This window comes from Paramacrobiotus metropolitanus, unplaced genomic scaffold (genome assembly GCF_019649055.1).
Source record: "Paramacrobiotus metropolitanus isolate TYO unplaced genomic scaffold, Prichtersi_v1.0 Parri_scaffold0000117, whole genome shotgun sequence".
Lineage (NCBI taxonomy): Eukaryota > Metazoa > Tardigrada > Eutardigrada > Parachela > Macrobiotidae > Paramacrobiotus > Paramacrobiotus metropolitanus.
The window spans coordinates 286,737-311,122 of NW_026570337.1; the positions used below are offsets into that span (position 1 = coordinate 286,737).

Here is a 24,386-nt window from a genome sequence, read left to right on the forward strand (position 1 = left end):
CAGGCCTCTCACGGCGTCCATAATGTGGATGTCTGCGTTAGTGCGGCGATGTCCGGCTGAACGATTCGTGTCCCAACGCAGTCGCCGTCAACATACAACTCCCTGCTCAAACAACCGGAAGTGGCAGAATTGTTTTCGTAGACACGAGCGGTATGCGATCTGTGCCGCCGTTAATCTCCCGCACGTGGAGGGCCAACGTCTTGACGGCCGACGAAGCCGTCAACCCAAAACTGCCCTTGATGATGTCGTCGGCATGATGGGAATGCTGAGATGGGTCGGACAAACTCAGCCATTCGCACAAGTTTCGCATACTCTCCTGGGCGTTGCGTACCGTTTCCGGGTCCTGATCCTGACGCAGTCAACTGCACTTCAACGGAATCCAGTTGTTTTAAAAAATACAGGCTTCTACACAATATATTTCGTGTTATTATCAAGAAATAAATTACCAAAAAGCAGTTGTGCTGCGCAAGCTTGTCCCCTGATTTCTTACGCAGTATCCCAGCGACAAAATGTACAAATTAATGGGTTACGTCAAACTCCGTAATATGGCGCGCCGCGACAAGTCACACTATTTCCACTTCACATGAATTTGGCGTGGCTGATGCGTGCCAAAATGAAAATCGGCGCAAACGATAAAACTTCTTTACATTAATACAAAGTGTAGCATACCTAAAATACTGAGAGGAGCTGATTTATCATTGTGAAAAATGTAGCGAAGAGAGTAGTGGTCAACGTTTTTAGTGCAAATTCGCGCTGAGTACGTGCTATCCGTGCGTTTACGTTAGACATTACGGGACAGGCTTGTACGTACTTTTACGCTATGAGCGTACGGATAGACGTGGACTATCCACTGTGCAGGTATAACGTACTCCCGCCAGGTAATGTTCACGCGTTAACTTTATGTTCAGTTTATTACTACATACTGTCTTGGTCTTTTCCAACAAGCTTGATTAGGCTTGAATGAATTTGAACGCAGATGCGCGCATTTTTTTGATAGTGATCGAAACAAGGTTTCCTTACTTACTCTTTCGTACAGCAGTAAATATATCTTGCAGATACTCGTACATCGGTTTTTATTTATCATTCTACACCGTAATTTAAAAATCGCGAGATAAAAACGAAAAACGTAATTCTAAAGCATTATTTTAACAACTTCGTTAATGACATAGGAACTTCGACTTCGAAGCAGTTATAACGTTCACCTGTGGATCGTATCCCGGCAAATACAGATACCGGCATAATTACACAGGAATCAACCAACCGTTAATAATAACAAATAGTGTGCCGTTGGATGTGGTCAGTGTTCACTGGCAGACCCAACATAGCCGGGCAGGTATCTACCTTGCAGTGGTCATTCAGGAAGTCACGATCAACGCGTGGCTTACAGCAGCCGAAATCGGCGGAGAAGGTGCACATCCTGCTGACACGGCGCCGCATCCGAAAGGTGATGGCGGATGGGGAGGAAGCGGCACCGTATGCGCCAGACTGCCGCATCACCAATCGCGACGTCACCGACACGGAGAGTCTTCCGCTGGGCACGACACAGCTACTAGCTGACTGATGGTGGGTGACCAGTAATTTCGATGTCATCTGTAAGCCATGGGAGAAAGCCTGTTGCTGATATCTTAACACAAGAATGCTTCGAAAAAATATATTTTTAGCAGCAGAAATTTCGGTGCACCAACAACGGCCAGTATAACGTCTCCAGAATTCTTGTTTTTATGGGACAACTGCCGTTCTTCGCAGTGGAATTACTGTTGCAGAATCAACGAAATTCATTCAAATTTTCTCATGATCAAAGCTGTGCTGTGCAACCCTCTTTTAGAATGCATTTCATTTTTAACTCATGCACGCATAGGTTATTACGTGTGACCTTTGACCCTGTTTGACGGCTCCAGATAGCTACAGCCAAGCCAGGGCTTTCTTGTAAGATCAAAGTCCAAACATTGGCGTAAATCTCAACACAGCTGAGTATGCGGGTTTGTCACTTGTCGCTTGTCAGTGCTAGATCTGATTGAGCGATAAGCAGAAAGCCATGTGCAAGACGAGTCATTCTGGGCTAGCCTAGGCTGATTAGGCATTTTAGATTAATAAATTGATACCACATACAGATAATTATCTTAGTAACGAGTTACACAGATAAATATACTAGCGGTGGTTGTTAAACACGCCAATGCACCGAGCGAGCGCCAATACCACTGGAAAACAGTAATATGGAGAAATTTGACATGTGGGAATTAAATCAATTGATGGAATTAGAAAAGCGCGACCTGACGCTCTTCGTGGCGACAGACAATATTTCTCCTGTTGACGAAGGCTTATTGCAGCATCTCGCTGCGTTCGATGCAGATAAATAAGTTCTAATTGAATGTCATGCTAAGCGAGGTGGATTAATGTGAAAATTAATTTGATTTGTGGCTGCGGTAAAAAAGAGCGGATCTAGAAGCCCTCTAACTGCAATGCAGACCAATACAGCGCGTAAGACTCTCCGTTTGTTACATCCAGCAACGAAAGTAAATTCCGAAAGTACAGATAGCCCAGACTGAGAGGCTTAAGCGCAAACCTAAGAAACCTAGGTTGATCAAATTTGTAAAGCTGAACTTTTTGGCTTTATTTACTGTAGTTTAGTTTCTATTTGAATCTGAAACTGTGCATATGTATTATGCTGTCACATTATCAGCTGTTGTGGTGTTGCATAGCGATGCGTATCATTGTGTGGAAGTACAGTACTCGTACAGTGGAAGTGCTTCCACTATTCTACCATGCGACGTTTGCGCCAGAGTACCAAGTACCAACTGTGCTGAATGTCAACAGCTGCTCCCAATCTGCAACCACTTTGTTACGCCATTGTATTATAATAGTGTGGTTACTGCTAAAAGTAAGTCACACCACTTTACAAGCCACAAGCTAGTCGCATGCGGAGAAGAGCAGGCAGAACGTAGAAAAAAGGTAAAACTCATTAAACATTCTCACACGCACTAAAAAATTCCAGCACTGAATAATTTTCTCTTGCAGGCTCTCCGAGACTTTTGAGAGCAAAAATTATATCGCAATGGAGCACCTATATTCAATTGCACTCGGTACAGTTAAATAACTGTAGGAGACTAAAGAAATCTAGAATTTGGATTTCTTAACTTGGATTTGGAGTTTTTTTTAGTTTTTCTTTTAAATTCCTTAGGTCTTCTCGGGTTTTCTGACGTTTTTTAGGTTTTCATGGTTGTTGCAGGCAGGTGTTGTAGGCTCCTCGTGGTTTTTCAGTTTCTGTTTTAGTTTTTTAGTTTCTTGGTTTTTTTTAGTTTTTTCATTTTTTGAGTGAGTTTTGAGTTTTCTGCGTTTTCTGGTTTTATTGGTTTTTGTAGGTAAGTGATGCAGACTCTTTGTGGTTTTTTACTCTCTGTTTTAGTTTTTTAATTTCTGTTGTTTTTTTTAGTTTTTTCCCTTTTTGGGTCAGTTTAGAGTTTTCTGACGTATTCAAGTTTTTATTTTTTTTTTAGGCAAGTGTTATAGGCATTAGGCTGCTTGTGGTTTTTTAGTTTTTAGGGCTTTTTCCTGTTTTGGGTTAGATTTTTCTTCTTTTTCTTAGCCTGCGTCAGAAGCTGTTGGAAAGGAAAAGGCACACCGCTACCATAACTGAAACACTATGCAATGGGTAATCTAAGAAAGCCTAAGAAACCTAAGAAAACCTAAGAAACCTAAGAAAAACTGAAAGAAATCAAGTTTGAAGAAACCTAAGAAAACCAGGAAAACATAAGAACCCTCGAAATATCCAAGGTTTCTGATTTTGATGTTATAAAAAATTTTGATGTTTTAAGTTATTTTATAATTACTTCATACCACATCTAAGAATTCTACAAAATCCTAGGAAAACTAAAAACCATGGGAAACCAACAATTTAATTAGTCACCAATTTAAGCTAACAATGTAAGTAAGCCAAGTAAAGTAATCCAAAGCACAACCTAAGCAATCTAAATGGAAGTCCAAGTCCGAGTTTCTGCGCGGACCCTTCCTTGAAGGTTAAAAAGTGTTAACGCGGTAACCTGTACGTGGTAGCGATAATCTGGATATCGATCAATTTTTCTTATGTTCTGGCGTGTCCAGTACACAATGGAATGCTTGGATGCGGACATCAGAGTTGCGATCCTACGTTTTTGCAGGGTGAGTCGGCCGGCAAAATCAATAAAAATAAGTCTGCAACCATGTACTGAGATAGGCCCATAAAAAGTGGCCACAGCTGTAAGATTTAGGCATGCCGAGGCCATAGTACTGTATAGACTGCGTTTCTTGTGAACTAAGACATATATGTATTCTTACAACATGGAAGTGGTAATATTATTAATTATTTAGAGCTATAAAGTATACTTGCAGAGGAAAAGACCTTCTATCATTCATTCGCTTATATTTCTGTTATGAATTGTATTTTGGTCCTTAGTTGGTACTTCAGTGATACACTGATACTTACTAAGGGTTACTCCGTTCGCTTCGCTCAGCAAAGACAACCATTCGATACGTTGTCAAGGTACAGCAAGTATACACATACCTTAATGGCTTAACGGCTATGCTCCTCAATGATAGCGATCTTGCGGCTCAAAGGGCATGCAATCTTTGGCCTATCTTCCTGTACGATACTTCTACTGTAAGAACACCAGAAAGTCACTCGAGCAGAGCTTTGATTACGGGCAGCGTTGCGGGTGTAATATCCAACTGCAAGAAGAAGCAATTACGTAATATGTTGCTTGGATTTTAGTTTTCTCGTTGTTTGCTAACATAATGGAAAGATCTTATAACGCGGGGCCATATGGGCGCCACGCGTATCCTCGACAGCGAACAGCGTGAACCCGGATGAGGCTTTATTGCCGAATCTAATGCGCACCGTGGCGCAGCAACACCAGACTAATGAGGAAGGATCCTGCAGCCAGTGCAACTGTGCTGCAGGTCCGTCAAAACAGCGCAGCAATGTGCGGGGTGGAAATCCCCAGAAACAGCGAATAGCTACTCAGGAGGGCGGGGCGTCCCGCCCTTACACCCCTTTTGCAGGCATCGCTACGTCCTCGGAGCGAAATCTCCCAGGATTCGGAGGATCCGCACCCCCCGCCGGTTCGGCTCGGGTTCCGGGTCAGTTCGGTCCGGTCGGCTCGAATCCGGTTCGGCTCAGGTTGGGTTCCGGGTAAGTTCGGTCCGGTTCGGTCCGAGGTCAGCCGTCTGGGTCAGCGCTCTGTCGCGACTAAATCCAGGGTCCAACCCGGAAACGGGTGAATTCCGTAGTTTCTTCAGCAGGAAAGGTCACGTTCTGGGGAAATTTGGGCAGGGGTTTGGGGTCTATGTGGCCCGTGACCCCTGTAAAAAAAACAAAGCACGCAAATCCGCGGTGAAATCCACTGCTCCGTCCGGGGGGAGGTCGCCGTCCCAGGAAGTTCGGGCAGTGTTTTGGTGGGGGAATTCTTCGGCGTGGTGCTGGTGGTCGATCCGTGCCGTTGGGATCGGAGTTGGTGCTGCTGTTGGCGGTGTATCCGTCCTGGTTTCCCGCTGGTCCGGGTCGCGTTCGCCGTCGGCATCGCAGGAGGCAATTCTCGCTCCGCGGCATCTCCGTCCAGTTTGGGAGGCATCCGTCGCGGGGAGGCGTCCATCTCCGTCAGTTGGGAGAGGAATCCATCACGTTCCGCGAGAACGGGGGGCGTTTGTAGCTCCACACCAAGGGGCTAAATTGGCTCAGATAATCAGAGGAGCCGTGCGCGCGGGCAGCGCGCACAGCCTGGCTCGAAACCACGATCTGCTACCATATAACGCGGGGCCATATGGGCGCCACGCGTATCCTCGACAGCGAACAGCGTGAACCCGGATGAGGCTTTATTGCCGAATCTAATGCGCACCGTGGCGCAGCAACACCAGACTAATGAGGAAGGATCCTGCAGCCAGTGCAACTGTGCTGCAGGTCCGTCAAAACAGCGCAGCAATGTGCGGGGTGGAAATCCCCAGAAACAGCGAATAGCTACTCAGGAGGGCGGGGCGTCCCGCCCTTACAATCTTATTTTAGTTCACTTTTGGCCATGTCCGTTTAAAAATTTGCGGGATTTGCTAGGATGCAGCGGCTATTTCTTGCTTAGCTGCTGTATCCTTGGCTGATCTAATCCCTGTGATGCATCATCACCTAACAAAAAACCTTTGCAAGAGCGTATCGTGAATCGTATTAAAGGATTTTTTCGTCCCACCGAATTCCGCTGACGCGTTTCAAGGGCGAGCGAATGTAGTCGGCTCAGAGGTTTGCGGGTTAATGGCTTCGAGGCCATTAGCTGTGGATTCTAGCAGCTGCCTCGCACCGAGGAAAAGAATTTTAAATCCGGGTGTGATTGTCCTTGCCACCGCTGAAAATTTTCAAAATTCGTTAATTTCTGATTTGTGTGTTTGCTAATTGGTATAAAACATTTTACATATTATAGATAGTAGCAGCTTTTTGAAAGTCGGCAATTTCACAGCGGTGGCAGAAAGTAGGGACCACCACACGGGTTGCACTTGCTTAGAGGATTCGACCCGGTACATAGTATCAAATTCTGCTACATTCACGGAGCTTTCGCTGTCGCGCACTCCCAAATACGTTTTTGCACTGCTTTATGATATTTTGTAGCCAAAGGATTTGTAAACATAGGCGAAAAAACCGTTTGTGCGCGCAACATCCGGTTCAAGAGTTATCAGTGAAATAAAATTTCAAAATGAATTTCAAAAGTTTTAAAATTCATTTTAAAATCGGAAAAAAATGGTAGAAAGCTAGGTCGGCACCAAAACGTTCTTCATGGTACTGTAAAGTGCGTTTTCGTGCAAAATTTGAGGAAAATCGGTTCATAATGAGACTTTTGGTACACCTCCGCGCGTTTAAACTTTGGAATTTTATTTGACATTTTGGAATTTTATTTCACTGATAACTCCCGAACCGGATGTTGCGCGCACAAACGGTTTTTTCGCCTATGTTTACAAATCTTTTGGCTACAAAATATCATAAAGCAGTGCAGAAAAGTGTTTGGGAGTGCGCGACAGCGAAAGTTGCCGTGGATGTGTACAAATTTGGTGCTAGGTATCGGGCCAAATCCTTTAAGTGTCCGGCAGTGCATGAGTCCACAGCGAATGGCCTACTGCAGTGCCCGTAAATGGCCTTCACGCATTAATCCTGTGCTGCATAAAAATGAAGATTTATCTGGATTTGAAGCCGTCTTTTGTGCCCTGATAAAATTTAATGTTTACCGTGTTGTGACTACAGTATTTCTATCTGTACTGACCATGCAGTTTGCCGCGAGCGCATCTTATTCTTCACTACACACATTATTGGCACACCCTATTTCTAATTTTGACTTCCGTTTTCGCCCTTCTTTCGTTCTTACGGGAGGTTTTAACAAACCTGCAATATTGATTCTTGCCGCACAGTGAACCTGTGTTTCTCGATACTGGTAATCATTATCATAGCTTATTCGTGACCTTTACATCCTTTTCCAACCTGAGCAGTCGTAAGCTTCGTAGAAGCAACTGTATCTGATATGCTTTAAGACATCGTTTCACTATGCTGCACGGCTTTCGGTTTTTGGCGCCCGTATTCAGTCACGGTTCGCATATTAGAAAAGAAGCGATATGATAGATTATTTTATTTAAGAATTCTAATTACTAGAGGGGGGAAATATAAATTTACCGATATTTTGTGCTTCACGAAAAGTGAATAATCACAAGGAAAAAATGGCGAAAACCATTCGGGTAAAGTTAGAAATCGTCGGTGACCTTTTTGACAATCCTCCTCAAACAAAGACAGTAATTTCTTTGAATTGTGCAACATTTTGGTCCTCCGGACATGACAAATGTGCGTAAAAATATCTGTAATTTCAGTGGAATGCATTTAAAGCGGGAATAAAAAACAGGAAACTTATTTTGTTGCCCTTAGTTAATTGGAGAACTGACTCCACAAATGCTTTTTAGCCTGCTCACTTATGAACTGATGGCTGCGTTGCCTTTAGTGGACGCGGTGATGAGCGAGGCGGCTCGCCAGCCGATCGACGGACGAATTCATCTGCCCCTTCCCGCCTCGCTGCGATCTCTCGTCACCGTGGAGAGCTACCCGGTGGTCCGTGCCAGTTCGGGCGGTGCGGCGACCTTTCACTGCAGTCCTCTGCGGATACTTCCCAACGTTAACAGGAGCAATGCTAACAATACAACCGTCATGTGGGTGCACAACCACAAAATGCTGGCGGCACTTAACAGCGACGGGCTGCGTTACAATTACACGGCATCCAGCGATATCACTCAAACGGTGGACTGGGCGGCCGCCTCCGCCACGCTCACCATGCGCAACGTTACCTGGGCGTCACGCGGCCTGGTGGGTTGCCTGCAGGAATGCGAAGCCGACCCGGTGTATGAGCACTGCCCGCTACATATCTTTCGTTTCCACGTCACGCCCACCGCCAATGAGCTCTTTTTGGCGCCGCTGATGCACAACCTCACGGTCGTCCGCTCCGGGGAGGCGCGCTTCCGGTGCATCACCAGCCTGATTGTTCCCACCGACGTATTCCATGGTCGAATGGGCTTCATCTGGCGCTATAACGCGCAGTGGCTGGCGGCGCCCCAATACCACGCTCTGGAACCTTTCGTGGGGCCGGTAGCCACGCCTCCGCCGCGGCGCCCCTCTCCCAAGCATGTGCCCCCGTGGCAGCGCAACCGGAAGCCCGGGGAAACGTTGGCGGAATACAGCGTCTTCAACAGTGATACCGATCCCGATAATTTCACCAGTACGCTGGTCATTCCCGCTGTGCAGCTGCAGGCGTCGACACCGGCGCGGGTGGAGTGCTGGGTGCAGCCAGATCATCAGCGGGAAGTCTGGCTAATGCAGACGGCCTACTTGCATGTCCTACCGGCATCCGATGCCTGACTGTTGAAGCATGCTATTTAACTAACACTCTTTTTGCATGCTTTCTGCATTCTTAATATTATTATGGGATGACTGTTAGATAATTCTCAGGTACAAGCCAATACAGTAATTCGTCATATAAACGAGGCAATTCGCAATGGCCTCTCTCATCAGGAACACTGGCTTGATAAACAGTCACACAAACTACCAAATCGCCAACTAACGTAAGTGTCGCAAATGTTACGGTCCCAGGAAGCAGCTGAAAGCATTATTATGACCGCTTACGCGGAAAACATTGGGCAGGGGATAAAAGGTGGCAGTGGCACCTGCCACTGGCAACTGCCACCTTTTATCGCTTGCCAGAAAGCTTAGTGGCAACTGCCACTGCCGGTGGCAGTTGCCAGTGGCAGGTGCCACTGCCACCTTTTATCCCCTGCCAAAACATTGTACAACGTAACTAAAACTGTACCCGCAATATTTCTTTAATTTTCACGTGACACGATTCACATTGTGGTTAATGGGCACCAAGGTTAACTGGGTTTACTTATGATCTTCTTGTACGGTCGTTTAAGGGGAAAATAACAAATCATCTGATGCCGATTTGGAAGTAGAGCAAGTTTTACAATGATGTTATCGATTTTTAAAGCCCTTCAGTAGTTTTTGAAAAACGGCAACTGAATGGAGGGCTTGTTGACTGACCGGCAGCAATGTGTGCCAGAGCCGGCTACCCATGCTACCCTTTGCAAAAGGAGATCGATCAGACAGAACAAAGTTGGAGAGGGAAGAATGAGCTCGGCTCCGGCCACAGACAGCATCAGATGTTTTGTCTGAGATCTTATGTGATATACCTTTACATATCTGCCATGCGGGTGGCCATGGCTAGCCGATAACATCACTGCATTTACTTCGGTGTTGCTGACCAAAGCCAGTAGAATATACAAAGCCTGGAAGCAGGCATATAACACGGTCACGTCCTCGATCCAACTCCGCTTTGAAGTGAGCTCAGCCCAACCTCCTTTGATAGTTGGTGAAAATTAATTCGAAAGTAATTCCTCGCGCAAGATAGAGTGGTGCGCTTGCACTACGAGGCGTACAAAACAATGTGGCGAAACGGATGTACTGTAGCTTTAGAAAAAAATCACACTAATCCGGGAAAATAATACAGGGTGTTTTGAAAAATGCTCTATTCATCCCATTCATCGCGCTTTATTGTTGTTTTTAATTCAGGTCTTGTGCGTTCACATTTTGATGAATGGAAATTCGCTATGATTCATGGTTTGAAATAGCATACTTGATCAGTGCATGGAAAACTGGATAACGTTAACTTTCAGGTATCCACCGTGCACCAAACCTGCGCATTTTGGACGGCTAAAATCATAGGATTTTTTAAATGGCCATTTTGGCCGTTTCTCCGAAGACTCGTATGCTAACTCCGCGGAGCTCTATTTAGCTGATAAGGTCAGATTCAAGGCTTAGTGTATTCTACTGGCTTTGTGCTGACCCAGTCTGATTTTTAAATGCTATTTAATGATAACAAGTACCGGTATACGACTTTGTATTGATCAGCACGTAGCGAAAAATGCAGTACAAAAGTGTCGGTTAACAATAACAACTATCCATAACATCATCTCCGTTCAGCTAGGTGAAAGGCAAAGTACACATCTTCTTTCTCTATCTTGTCGCTAAATGTACCGAGTACAGAAACTGCATTTCCTTATTGAATCTCGATCCCAATTCTTGGGTCGGCCAACTTCGCCTTTGCCGTCCATTTGCCTTTGCCGTTTCAGTTTGCCGTTTTCAGCTTTACCTTTGCCTTTACCTTTGCCGGTGAAAAAGCCGTTAGCACAACAATTTGCCGTTGCAGAACGCCGTTTCCAAAAGCCTTTGCCGTTTGGAAAACGAATTATCATTAACACATTGCCGTTCCCGAACTTTTTTGGTGCGGTTTCCGGTGTCACGTTTTTTCCACATTTTCTGTGTACTTTATGCGCACAGTCCGTTTGCAAAAGTTTTACAGATCTTGGTAATTTTTTCCTGTATACACCGCAAAACCAACATCAGGATAACATGATTAACATCATACTGTATTACAGTAACAATATACAGCATGATCTTGGTACCACTGTAGTACTGACCATGATTTTGTTAAAGTTATTAGCACATCAACAAGATTATCCACGTGATCTACAATTTATATTGGTAGTTCGTAATCTCAAAGTTAAGAACAGCAGAAAAAAGTTACCGTCAACTGACGAAAATTTTTGAGCTAAATAATTATCTGACGAATCAAATTATTAAGTTTGAACAAACTACTACTAGCGCCAAGATTATACTGTATGTATAGGTAATACAGTAGGATGTTAATCATGTTATCCTGATATTGTTTTTGGTGTTGTATATGGGAATAGAATTACCAAAATCTGTTGAACTTTCGCAGACGGACTGTGCGCATAACGTATACAGGAAACTTAAAAAAAAACATGAAACCGGAAACCGCACAAAAAAGTTCGGGAACGGCAATGGTAATTTGTTTAATGGTAAAGGTAATTTGTTTTCAAAACGGCAAAGGCTTTTAGAGACGGCGTTCTGCAACGGCAAATTGTTGTGCTAACGGCTTTTTCACCGGAAAAGGTAAAGGCAAAGGTAAAATTGAAAACGGCAAACTGAAACGGCAAAGGCAAATGGACGGCAAAGGCGAAGTTGGCCGACCCCAATTCTTTGGCGTAAAAACTCCCCGGAACGAGGGTTGGCTGTACTGTCAACAATCTTTCTCACCAGCTCTTTAAAGAATTTCTTCGTCAGTGGTCCGAATGTTCCAGTGGTTTCAAACGCCAACGGCTGGACGATGTAACGGTCTGCCAGCCCGCTATACTTTCCTAACTTCCGGTTTTCCCGCATTTCTGCTGCACTTCCCGGCACCCTGGACGTCTGGGCGATGTATGTTTGGGCAAATGTGTCCGCCACGATTACATCCCATACCAGCGGCTTTCCGTTTTTCCAAGGGAAAGCTGTCACGCCATCCGGCCGCTTCCCATCGCCTCTGTCTAATATGATGTCTAGTATGATAACAATATACTATATCGCATCAAGACATACTACCTAGAAGCCCGAAAAATTTCCTACAAGCTGATGTTAAGATTTGAAAACACATCTGTACTAAAGGTCATCTCATAGTGGTGCCCGTAAGGGTTAGGTAAGATTCACATAACCATAATCATAAAACATAACGCATAAACGTAAAACATAATTCAAAAGCATACGTAATCATAAACATAACTCATAATTGTGCTCATAGAAATATATTTATATTTACAAATTATTCGTGCTCATAAATTTCCATTTCCAGTTTGATATCAGCAATTAATGGATTTTTTAAAAAAGATATGAAACTTCAGATTTTCCATATTGTTTCGCAGTATTTCAAGTTTTAGTTCATTTGCATAACTACTTGAAGTGACACAGGTGCAGTTTCCTGATGGCGCCAAAACCGTCCCTTCTTAAGTTCCAAACTACATACAAGCCCGTTTTCAAACCTGTAGACCGCTGTAAGCGGGATATTTGAAAAACGTCGGCTTGAGCCATTCAAAGTGCTTAGGCACGTCTCGGCGTATCCTATATATTACTTCTCTAGGCCAATGTCAAAAGTAAGAAAGAAATTTTGGAAGAAAGAACTTCTATGTGGCCAAAAGTAAAAAAGAAGTTTTAGAAGAAAGAAGTTTTCTTAGGTCAATAGTAAAAAAGAAATTTCTCCAGTCAAAAGTAAGAAAGAAATTTTTAATATGGTGGCTGCAATATACTGCATTCTTTGTACATTAAAAACATTTTTTACTACCGCGCACAGTATGTACAGTTTACATTTAATTGATTTGTGTGACAATTGGGCATCCACAAAACTGTTATTCTAACCAGAACGAAAACACACCATAACAGTTAAATGTTTTTTTTTGCAGACAAAACCCATTCGCCCACAAACTTCTTAAAACCAGGCTTAAGTGAATTAACAAAATGGCAAAAATTGAAAATGATTGCGTCCGCTGAACTTGTCTATGCATGAATAAAAAAAAGTAAAAAATTTAGTAACGACACAACATGAAATGAACCACGGAAAAGTAGCCGTGGCACTGCCGCCCCGTCGAAACATGAAAACGTTGCACTGTCGCGGCCACAATGAGTCGTACAAGATGCCGGCTAATTTTTCTTACGCCGGATATGCGCCTTCGTCGCTGCTTGCATCTTCAGATTCAAAACCTTGCTCCATGTTAGCCATTGCTGAGCGAATGCTACTTGATGCAAAACTATCCCTAGGTGATTTCCAAGATTTTTTCTAACATGGGTTTAAACAGGCAACATGGAATTTCGGCAAATTTCCTTGACAAATTTTGGGCTTGATTAGTGCAATTTATATTTTTAGAAAAACATGTTTACCCATATTTGTATCAAAGAAGCAGCTTTGATATCGCATTGCTTCCCGCTCTTCGGTGTACAGTGTATGGCACTATATTTTACAATCATACTGTCATAGTGTAATTACATATATAGCAGACAGTGAGATTTCTCTCAAGCGTAGCTGATTAACTGTATGTTAACAAAACTCCAGTACGCAGAGATGGGATGGTGTAATAGAGACATTACGTACATGCTTTCTATCCTGAGAGCAACGGTGTGCCTTGGCTCCCTATTCTGCGAGCACATACAAATAATACAAATACTTTTGTAGTTACTGTTCAAAACCTCACATTGTTCTATTATTCGGCCTGCATCAACAAGTTCATTTGTTTACAATTAACATTTAAACGAAACACAAACAAGATTAAAAATTTCCAATTCAGAATCACGCTGTACTATTTAATGCAGTATCAAATCGCCTAGCATAACCATTTCAATAAAATTTATCAAAAATAAAAAGTTTTCTTCTACAAGATGTGCTGGTGCTGCAAACAGAACTTATCAGTACCAGAAAAATCCATCGTAGAAAAGGTTTGCCCGCTTGCAGAGATTCTGATATTGCAGGCAGTCTGAAAAGACAATGCACTTATATAGTGCGCTGTCTGGGATTATTGAATGGTGCCTGCCTGTCATAATGGGCAGGAGAAACGGTTCAACTGAATCTTTGAAGCTACTCTATTACGCCATCTCCTCAACTCCATTTATTTAGAGGCAACGCTAATCACATTTTTGCCCTTTAACATCGACAAGTTGCAGATAGAGCGGCAGACAGAAGAAGTTGGACTACAGTAGTAGACTTTGATACTATTGTGGTTGTATTCAGTTCATCGTTCCAGTGAGCTAGCCACAAAGCCTATAGAATATACAAAGCCTGGAAGCAGGCATATAACACGGTCACGTCCTCAAGCCAACTCCGCTGATTTGAAGGGAGCTCAGACCAGCCTCCTTTGATGGTTGGTGAAAATTAATTCGTAAGTAATTCCTCATGCAAGATAGAGGGATGTGCTTGCAGTACCAGGTGTACAAAACAATGTGGCGAAACGAATGTAGCTTTTGAAAAAAATTAAAACTAAACCAGGAAAGTAATACAGGATGTTTTGGCAAACGCCCTATTCATCCCCTTCATCGCGCGATATGGTCTTTCTGAATTCAGGTCATATGCGTTCACAATTTGATGAATGGATATTCGCTACGAAAATTCTTTAACATTCATGGTTTGAAAAAGCATACTTGATCAGTGCATAAACAACTGGATAAAGTTAACTTTCAGGTGGCCACCGTGCAACATACCTGTGCATTTTGGACGGCTGAATTAATGCGATTTTTTAAACGACTTTTTCCGCCGTTTCTCCGTAGACTCGTATGCTAACTCAGCGGAGCTCCGCTTTGCTGATAAGATCAGCTTCAAGGCTTTGTATATTCCACTGGCTTTGGCTAGCCAGCAATATACGTTTCAGGGAAAATGCGTAATGTATTGCTGTATTGTGCATAACATACAATGTACGACAAAAAGAAGTTGATGGCTCGGTTTTGAAACATATTGGGCGCACTGGCTGTTTACCCTGTTCCAAACTGATCTCCGCTTATGCGTGTGTCGTATGCTCAGTACAACCGCCCATTTCTCGTGAATTATGAAACAGGATCCCCCAACCAATATCTCAAAAGATCCAGAAAAAAATTACGAGATTTTTGATTCCAAGCGAGTAGCAGTTCATGGGAAACAAATCAAATTATCAGTGTTTGTTTTTTCCATAGACTTAAGCAAAGATTGCAAGCCAAACGGTTTTGCGCACAGATCCTATGCTGTGCCTACGAGAAAGCAAATTAGCTAGAATTTGTGATGTTCGCCATAAACAGCCACATGTTTACCATCAAAAAGTTAAAAATTTTTTTCTACACTTTTTGATATGCAATTAGTTTAGTTGCACTTCGATATTCACGGAGCGCGAGCGTCTGAAAGTTGCATGCAAAGAAAGTGAGTTTAGTTTAGTTTAGTTTATTTAAGAGCAGACAAACCTTGAGGCACTCGCTAGTCTGGTCAGATAATAATAAGAACAACAATAAAAAAAACAACATTCAGTTGACAGAACAGTCGGGGTAGCATAATATTACAGAAGGTTATTTGAACGTAAAGTAGCCAGGTAAAGTTCAATAGAACCACAACCGAACACCTCTTCCCCACGTAGTTTTTTAGTCTTACCATCAACAATTTTAGTAAACATTCTCCCCGTTATTTTATCAGACAACTGCTTCAGCCTCATCTTCAGGGTTGTCTTCCCGATGCACAGCCGTGTGGTGGCATCGATCCGCTCTGTACGGCGAAGCTCGGACCTCGCACTCGTTTCCTTGAATGGCAGCAGGTTGGTCATGTAAGACGGCATAATAAAACTGCTCCGGTTACGTATCTTGTAAAGCCATACCGCTTCCTTTTGCCGACATCGGCCAGTCGCTGGTGTGATGCCCAGCTGCTCGTACAGTTGTGGTGTTATCCGACAACTGCCGCCGGTGATGGTCCGCAAGGCCGCGTCTTGCAGTTTCTTCAGCTCCTTCTGCTCTCCCGAAGACGCCGTTGACCAAGCCAGTGCACAGTAATCCATGTACGGCTCAACGAAGGTGTGGTGAAGGGTGGCTCGCTGAGGGATGCTGAGACCGGTTCTGACTCTCTTGATCTTCTATATGCCGAAATTAATGTTTCGTTTCACTTTTTGATACTGCTTGTCCCATTTCAGGTGCTGGTCCACTTCGACACCAAGATATGTTGCATTACTGGCGGATTCGCTTCCGTCTTGTTGTTCCTCTCTGAACAAATAAACCTGCCCACACACTTTTTCACATTCAGCACCAGACTGTTGGTTTTAAACCAGGCGGCTGCCTTCTCTAATGCTGTATTCAGCTTATCCGCGGCTGCTGCTTTCGTCCTACCACGACAGTACATGATAGGGCCTACACCTTTGGTCGGAATGGAATACGGAATGCATTCTCGGAACGGAATACTAATATGCGGAATAAAATTTCGGAATACGGAACGGAATAATAATTTCAGTCGGAACGGAATATTATGTTTTAAGCGGAACGGAACAATGTTCCTGCGGAATGGAATAGCGTAGTATTTTGTAAAGTGGCAAATTCTAAATTCATATGTAATCCAGGCGGTAGTTCATAAACTGTCAGGTACAGTAGTCGAAATTATGTACTTAACTGCGCTCCGGTGACACTACTTTTCAGTTCGTAAGTATTTCACGTAAGAAATCGTTTTTATTTGAAAATTTTGACAATCATATCCGCATAAACTGAAGGTGCCTTAGTATCGGGTTAATATGCTGCAAGGTAATTAATTATGGAAAACATTTGCACGGAATATAAACCGCTGTCGTTGCTTAACACAAAAATATTTGCATGGCCAGTTCCAAAATCATATCATAAGCAAATCAAACAACCAAAACCGTTGCAAAACAAAAAAAAAATTATTTGTGAAAATATATATTGAATAAGCAAATGACCCCGACGTTTAGTTGATACAACGATGTCTCATAAGCCGCGTCATCAACAAATATCCATCCCATGTGAGGAGACGTAAATGCAGGAGCAGGATACCACAAACCCAGACTGAACGTCAACAAATTTTTTGAAAAAATTCATAAACAACGAAAGAAAATCATTTGGTTAGTTATTGTAAAATGCAGCGCTTTGTCAACAAATCCGGTATTTTTCTTTACACAATTTTCATGGTTGACAGCTGATTATTTCAGTGTTAAAAATGTTATCTAATTTAGTAATAGAATGCAGGGATAGCACTTAATGAAGGAACTTATTAAAGAAAATTTGTCTGAATGTTCAGTCTGGGCGAAATACAAACTGTTATATTGCGGTCCATCACATCGTTCCTACAAATGCAGCCGATATAAGTACTTCCTTGGCTCTAATTATGTTATTATTATGATTTGTAAGCTTGTTGTAACTTCAAACTATTACCATTAATACGTTTACATTTTATAAGCATTCACGGCTTTACGGAAATGATTACCTCATTTCCGGCAAGATTCGATGAACTTCTGGAGGACTTCTTGGTCGTCCTCGTCCAAATCACAATTTTCAAGAATTGTGTTGGTGAAACGGGAGGCACTGCTTAGCACGAAATCCCCGTGCCGCTTTCGGACGCATGCTCGGTTGAAATGGTATGTGGTTGGACGAACTGGTGTGGCCGTCCTCGCCGACCCGGTTCTGCCCTTCATGTAGTGCGGTTCATTGCGCACTAGAACCAACTTAAGTACATCATGAGAACATAGCTTCCTGTCACACCCGTAGCACTTTGAATCCGTATAATCTGGCTCACAAGCCTCTACTCGAAAAGGGCCCGATGTTTCCAGTCATGGATCCACTTTAACCAGCTTCTTTTCTTGCAGCTGCATTGTTGCACGAACATGCTGCGAAAAGATTTACAAAAACTGAAATGCGCGCCCCAAACGGGCTTCACTAAGGAATGTAAAAAAAATATTTGTTTTAAGCCACGCCTTGTGGACAGTTGCCTGTGAAAATACTTTTATAAATATTCCCACACTAAAACATAATTACATACACTAAAATACAAAAAAACATACACTAAAACATAACTTTGTAGTACTTTATGTCTTTCTAAAGCTAAATGGTTTGCATACATTGTTCTGGAAACCGTTTGCGCGCGCGCAACATACGGTTGCCGAGATATTAAATACCAAAATGAGTTGCTCTCAAATATGGCGCGTATTGGGACTCTGATGCGAATTGTATCTCGGTCAAAACTCTCGAGTGCGCAACAACTCACGCACTGATTTGTGAGTCAGACAGATTCGTTGATAACGCCGCGCGCATTGGTCAGATGGAGATTCAGTTGCTGAATTAGAAAACCGAGCTGTTGAGCTCGGTTTTATAATTCGCGCTCACATTCATGATCGCTTGTCAACTCTTTAAATTTATCCTTCGCTGCTAATAAACGTTCGTAGTGAGCCAGGCTGCATTAAACTGTATCTAATTACGCTGTGCTTACTGTAGTTCGTCATTAAGTTTTAAGATAATAAGGTTTAATTAATTAACCTAATAATTAGTAATTGAGCGAAAATTTGATGAACTAACCAGAGTCATTCACGCCTAATTAGCATACATTTAGCAGCTAATTAATTAGCGAATCTGCCCCTAATTAGTAATTTCGCACCTGGTTTTTTTAGCACCTAATTAGCAAATTTATTACACATGAAGAAAAAATTAATTACTTGTCGTTAAGCTATGTGAATTTATTTTGTAAAAGAAGAGATTACCACATTTTGCTTACATTACGTTGACATCTTCGAGGTAGATGTCGTTACCGGACATGGTACGGGAATAACGCTGTTGTATATAACAGTAGAGCTTGTTCTGGAATAACACGGTACACATAATACGGTAACCGTGGCGGTAGTTATCGTGATCGTTCCGATTTTTGCTTGTTCGGCATTCATGACGATAACGATATCCGTCTATCAACAAGCTGTCGAGATCTTCAAATTTTTAAATAAATTATTGCAGTCTTTTGTTTGAGAAATTTGTAAAAATGAAGAGATCCACTCTTTACCTTTTGTACTAAAAAAATATATTTCTTTGAAATTATTTGTGATTCTGCGTCGGCGCTTGATAAGAAACAGAAGGCGAGTAGAGCAGCGTAATAACTGGACCGAAAGAGCTTTTCGTCTAAAGAACTGCAGCGAGAAAGAGTGTTGGGATTATTTTCGATTCAGAAAGGATGATATCCCCACTTTGCGTGTTTGCCTTAAAATTCCAGATTTGGTTGTGACAGCAACAGGAGACCATGCTTCTGGGATAGAAGCTCTGTGCATACTACTTTGACGTCTGGCATATCCTAACAGATGGATTGATTTAAGAAAGCTGTTTGGTCGTTCTCACGGGTCCCTGTCAAGGATATTTTATGCCATTTTGAATACTGTTGATATCCAATGGAAAAATCATCTATCAACATGGGATCACGACTGGCTATCAGAAGATTTTTTTGCATTGTACGCGACTGCAATTGCGGGGAAAGGAGGAGTCATCCCTAATGTTTTCGGGTTTATTGATGGTACTGCACGTCCCATCTGCCGTCCTTCGGTGAATCAAGAAATCATGTACAGTGGATACAACCGATTTCACTGTACAAAATGGCAATCTGTTGTGCTCCCCAACGGTTTAATCTGCAGTCTAAGTGGAGGGCAGCTCGGCACCATGCATGATAGCCGCATGTTTAGGGAGAGCGGGCTTTTAGAGCAGCTGGAGAAGAAGCAGAGAACTTATCAGCGAAAGTTTATACTCTACGGAGATCAAGGTTATGGAAACAACACGTTCTTGCGGAAGCCGTTCTCGAAGCTGGAAGTGCGTACTAACCTCCTGAAGCGTGCAGAACAATGCGATGAAAACAGTACGCGAAAGCGTTGAATGGGGATTCAAAGAAGTCGTTGCAAAATTTGCGTTTGTTGACTTTAAAAAGCAGATGGCGCTATTACAGAAGCCAATTAACAAGATGTTTAGAGTAGCTGTTTTACTAACTAACTGTATAAACTGCATGTATCCTAACGAAGCAAGTCAGTTTTTTTATACCGAACCACCTACGCTGCAGGAATATTTGCGATAAATTAAAACCGCTACATTATTTTTTAATTTTTAATCGACTAAACTTGTTATGTAGAAATGCTTCATATCTGAGTTTTTCGATATCAAGCTTGTACTTTTCAAGTTCCAGTTCTTTTAGTCTAATCTCTTTTTGATCAGCCTTTTTTTTCTTCAAATTGCAATTTTTTCTCTTCCTGTTCGCGAAAAAATTCCATCCATTTCATGTCAGTTTCAGCCTCAGACTTTTTGCTGGCGTTTCGCGATGACGGCAATGCACTGGAAGACGACGAAGAGGCCAAATCATCAGCGACAGAAACGGCTCGTTTGGTGCGTAGCTCTTCTTCCCAGTCACGTTCGTCCAAACCAGTTTCACGCAAGAAGGTCTCCTTATCCATTTTCTCTGTAAATAAGATATCAGAGCATTATCACTATGATAAATAATTCTGTGCAATTTAATATCGTTAAGGAAAAATTACACAAATACACGCAAGAAAACTGCCGTAAAAGTAAGTTGCATGGTGGACTATTCGCACATACCTGTTGCTTCGGTGTAGTCAGGGCCAGCCCGTCCCGTCTCGCCCGCAGCTCGCATCAGAGACGCTGTGCGATCTCGACGTGTTTCTTTTTCCTTCGCAGCCTTCTTCTTTTCTTCCTTTTCTTTGGCAGCGGATTTAATTAATGAGGCGATATAATCTAGCAGTTGTTCCATGCGGCCGTACTGCTCCTCAGTTCCAATTTTACTTTTATTGCGCAAGTCGTTTGCCTGATAACTGGTAACAAGGGTCGACAGCCTCTCCTTAACTGCTCGCACGTCCAAAGGCCTCTCAAATAGCTGTCAAAGCGGGTGGTTTTAGCAACTGTCTTTCCGTTAATAGGGACGATGGGCCTACAAAATGTTAGGCAACTGCTGGAGAAACGTACCTTGGCATCATTCAGAGATTCAACAACTGACTTCCAGGCTCCCTCTCGATCGTCCGAGGCGTACGGGTTGTAGTGCTGAACTTGTTCAAGCAAAGGCAAATCATGACGTGCCTTAAAGCATCTTCTGGAGATCGCTATACTGGTTTCCATTTTTCAAAAATCAGAATTTGATGAAAATATTATAATAAACAAGATATCACTTCAAGTTTAGAAGGCATAAATTTATTTCAACTTGGTTGCATTTTGATTTTCGTGTCGAGTGGAAGTGCAGAGCCGTGACAGCCGCTTGTGGGGCGGCAGTTTAAGCATACATGCTATTTCCGGTGTTTCAGTAACTTGCAAAATTAATATTTTTAAAATGTTTTGGAAGTGTTTTCTGCAATTTAAAAAGTTGTAAAACTTAAAGGATTGTTGCTGTACTAATTTCTTGGAAGAGAACGGTAGTATATCAGTTCTGCTATAAGCTGCAAGCTATCGGAAATGCGTAACGATAGCATGGTGTTTTATCGTTATCGTAACAACCGTAACGATGCGAAAAGAGCAGAAAAACGATAAATTTATGGTGAGTCATCATCGTCATGGTCACCGTGGTGTGTCTAGAACAAGCTCTAGTAATCCGAATTTCCCAATAACAAAAACACGGTAATTCCAGATCTTTACAACATCTTCACTGTAGTACGTATTAGAAGAAAGAATAAAACCGATATTAAAAACTGCAAAACAGTTACATACTGGATTGGCGTACACGCCGCAGAAACGCACTGCACAGTATTCGACAACGTGATACGTAAGATGTCCAGACTGCAGACTGTTTTGATCATATGGCCATTTTCGTACATTCCTTGCAATGCTTCTAGCTTTTCGTAATTAGCTGTTAATTTGATCTTATTGGCGTTATGAATGCGCAAGTGTTGCATCAGTCAGGAGAAGCCGAGGCGGTATACGCTTCCAATTGTTTTAAAACAAAAGATGTTTTGCGTTTAGGGAACACTGGTCAGACTGGTAACCGACGGCCGAAGGGAAAGAGAGGAATTCTGCTCGGTTAGACTACGAAGGAGTCTTTTGGCATAGGTAAGCGAGTTAGACTCATATCAAACGGCCGAAAGGAAAGAGAGGGAACAAGTCTCTCCCAACGGTATTTGTGGCCGGCTGGTTGTATTTTGAAATGGCGCTTTTATAGACAGGATTAATTGTGCTGGTTGATGTAATTAGCATGTTGTTACGGCTAAAAGAGCAGCATCCGTTAGAAATCCGGTTGAAAATTAAAATTAATAGAAAATATTTTTTATTCCGTTCCGATGAAAAGTGATTCCATTCCGCTTTATCATTAAATTCCGTTCCGATTAAAGCTTACCAATGTTTTAAACTGTGTCTTAAACCAATGTTTTAATCGGTGTCCAAACAACAGCTGATCCATTTAAGTCATACAGAGAACGAGGGAAACTCATTTTCACAAAATATTCAAAATCATGTAATCGAGCGTTGACGCTTTGACTTCTTGCGATCTAAACAATCTGCTTTTGTGAGCAAACAGTTTGGCGAAATTGAGCATTAGGAGGCAGTTGTGTTCTAAACGGTAAAAGGGTAGCGTCGGTGTTCGTCTCACGGGATAATTGTGCCGGTCACGATGGACAGACCGAAACTTAACAAGGTTCGGAGGCGTATCTGGACCACAGAGGCAATAAGGATGTAAAGGAACCAAACATTCCAGTAATTAATTCCAGCTGCTTCTTATATGCAGTTCTTAAAAATTGACCGGAATTTGCTGCTGACTGATTGGAGAAAACCCTGAAAGCTGTTTTAAATCTGCAAATTAAAAGGCCATGTTCCTGCAAAATCTCGAATTTTCCGGTATAAGAAGGTCACTTTTGCAGCCATCGGGACGGGAAAATGTTTTCCCATAAAGACTTTACAAACTTAATTAGTGAACTGTGATGCAGGCTTAGTGCTACTGACCGAAAACTAATTTGTAACCTGGGTTGGTAGTTTTCCGAAACAGCAATTCATTGCACATTTATTCCGCGCGGTTTGCGCGGGGTCTACTAGTTAATATTAATAAAATAAGGCTTAGCGAATTCCATTTCTGTCTCCCTTTTTTGAGCGAGCCACTGAACCAAACTTTGATGATGTCTATATGTCATTCAATAGCCGCGAGTTTGCAGATTTGAAGAAACCAGTCAGTTTTTTGAAAGTACGTAAAATTTCAGATAAAATCTTAATCGAAATCAACATACAAAGTCTACGGGAAAAGTGGAGAACCCACCACTGCAAACCCACCCACGGCCCCACTGTCAAGAACAGTATAGGATTAGGAAGCGCTTCAACTTTGGTATCCGAAGTTTTCCGATTGCCTCGAGTTCGTAAGTTGTTTATCAAGAGTTAGTTTTTAAAAAATGTAAGGCTTGAAAAAGTGATACTGTACTTTTAATTTTGAAAACTGAATTGGAGTCCGAACGACTCAAATTCCAAAGAGAAAACAGCTGCTTTCCGCAGCGGGTTGGTTAGATTTAACATCTTAACTGCTTCCCCGGGGTGGTTGGATTTAGTAAAACGTTTAGTGCTGGCCTTGCTGCACTAATTACCGATTTATACTGACGATGAGTGATTACTGGCGTGCAAAATTGCCATAAAAACATTTTTCAGAGACTCTGAGAGTCGACTTTTCGAATTCTGGTGTTCAAGAAAAACAGCGTTTGGTGTTTAAGCAAAACAGCGTTCATCCGTCTCACAGGTCGTAGGAAATTAGTCTAAACACCGCTCCATGGGGACGGCCGCGGCCCAGATTTTTTTTCCGGGAGAGAGGGGGAACGTCGTTTTTGACCTTTAGGATGTCCGCAGGGAGGGAGAGGGAGAGAGGCTAAAATATAAAAACTTAAAACAAATAAATGATTCAAAAAATCAAGTTATACTGTCCCGGCACAAACGTTTCGACGTTACTGTACTTAACGGCAGAACCTTCCACTAATTAAAGAGGTGCTTCTTATAATTATGCAGTTCTTGAAAACTGACCGGAATTTGCTGCAGACTGATTGGGGGAAAGTTTAAAAAGTTTCTTTAAAATTGCAAATTAAAAGGTCAAATGTTCTTGCAAAATTTCAAATTCTCGGGTCTGAGAAGGTAAATTCTGCAGCCAGCGGGACGGGAAAATGTTGTCAATAAAAGACTTTAAACCATTTAATTAATGATGTGTGATGCAGGCTGAATGCATTTGTAGTCCTGGGTTTGTAGTTTTCCTAAATAGCAACTATCGCCGATTTATTCCGCGCAGTTTGCGCGGGGTCTACTAGTTGGTCGTTAACGCCACTGCGGTGTGTGTGAGAGAGACAAGTGTGAGATAGACTGAGATGCTCTACGCCAGTGCATCCAGTGTAGAGTAGATAAAATCTAGCCTTACTGTGCGCTATTCACTGCGTCGCGCTTACAGCGGTCTACAGGTTTGAAAGTGGGCTTGTATATTAACACTACATACGTATAACTCTATAAGCACTCTGTAACATTTTGTTAACCTCTACCAAAGTGATTAATATTAAAA

The 24,386-nt window shown here is 42.5% G+C and overlaps 2 protein-coding genes across 11 annotated transcripts; one reads left to right on the forward strand and one right to left on the reverse strand.

Annotated features, from left to right (window-relative positions):
- Positions 1–1,224: 1,224 nt before the first annotated feature.
- On the forward strand, positions 1,225–9,058 carry LOC129598210 (uncharacterized). Of its 10 annotated transcripts, XM_055495997.1 has the most exons (5): positions 2,704–2,949; positions 3,016–3,080; positions 3,584–3,771; positions 4,099–4,155; positions 7,989–9,058. In XM_055495997.1, exons 4-5 carry the CDS (start codon positions 4,110–4,112, stop codon positions 8,894–8,896), a joined length of 954 nt encoding a protein of 317 aa, XP_055351972.1. In that variant the 5' UTR covers positions 2,704–2,949; positions 3,016–3,080; positions 3,584–3,771; positions 4,099–4,109; the 3' UTR covers positions 8,897–9,058. The 10 variants fall into 10 exon arrangements, with proteins under 10 accessions (XP_055351975.1, XP_055351972.1, XP_055351966.1 ...); XM_055495991.1 differs by lacking the exon at positions 3,584–3,771 and having other exon boundaries at positions 4,051–4,155; XM_055495993.1 differs by lacking the exon at positions 3,584–3,771 and having other exon boundaries at positions 7,951–9,058.
- A 10,993-nt stretch (positions 9,059–20,051) lies between these two features.
- On the reverse strand, positions 20,052–21,069 carry LOC129598212 (uncharacterized). Its single transcript, XM_055496004.1, has 3 exons — positions 20,855–21,069; positions 20,471–20,765; positions 20,052–20,333 (listed from the first exon to the last, which is right to left on the reverse strand). The coding sequence occupies exons 1-3, from the start codon at positions 21,002–21,004 to the stop codon at positions 20,089–20,091; spliced, it is 690 nt and encodes a 229-aa protein (XP_055351979.1). The 5' UTR covers positions 21,005–21,069; the 3' UTR covers positions 20,052–20,088.
- Between the last annotated feature and the right edge of the window lie 3,317 nt (positions 21,070–24,386).

Bases quoted from the DNA above. Each gene is read 5' to 3' on its own strand.
- LOC129598210 (XM_055495990.1), top strand. From the start codon at position 4,863: ATGCGCACCGTGGCGCAGCAACACCAGACTAATGAGGAAGGATCCTGC. The intron at 5,165-7,950 runs GTAAGTTCGGTC...AATGCTTTTTAG, and splicing joins CGGCTCAGGTTGGGTTCCGG to CCTGCTCACTTATGAACTGA.
- LOC129598212 (XM_055496004.1), bottom strand. From the start codon at position 21,004: ATGGAAACCAGTATAGCGATCTCCAGAAGATGCTTTAAGGCACGTCAT. The intron at 20,766-20,854 runs GTACGTTTCTCC...CCGCTTTGACAG, and splicing joins AATCTCTGAATGATGCCAAG to CTATTTGAGAGGCCTTTGGA. The intron at 20,334-20,470 runs GTATGTGCGAAT...TCTTATTTACAG, and splicing joins TGACTACACCGAAGCAACAG to AGAAAATGGATAAGGAGACC.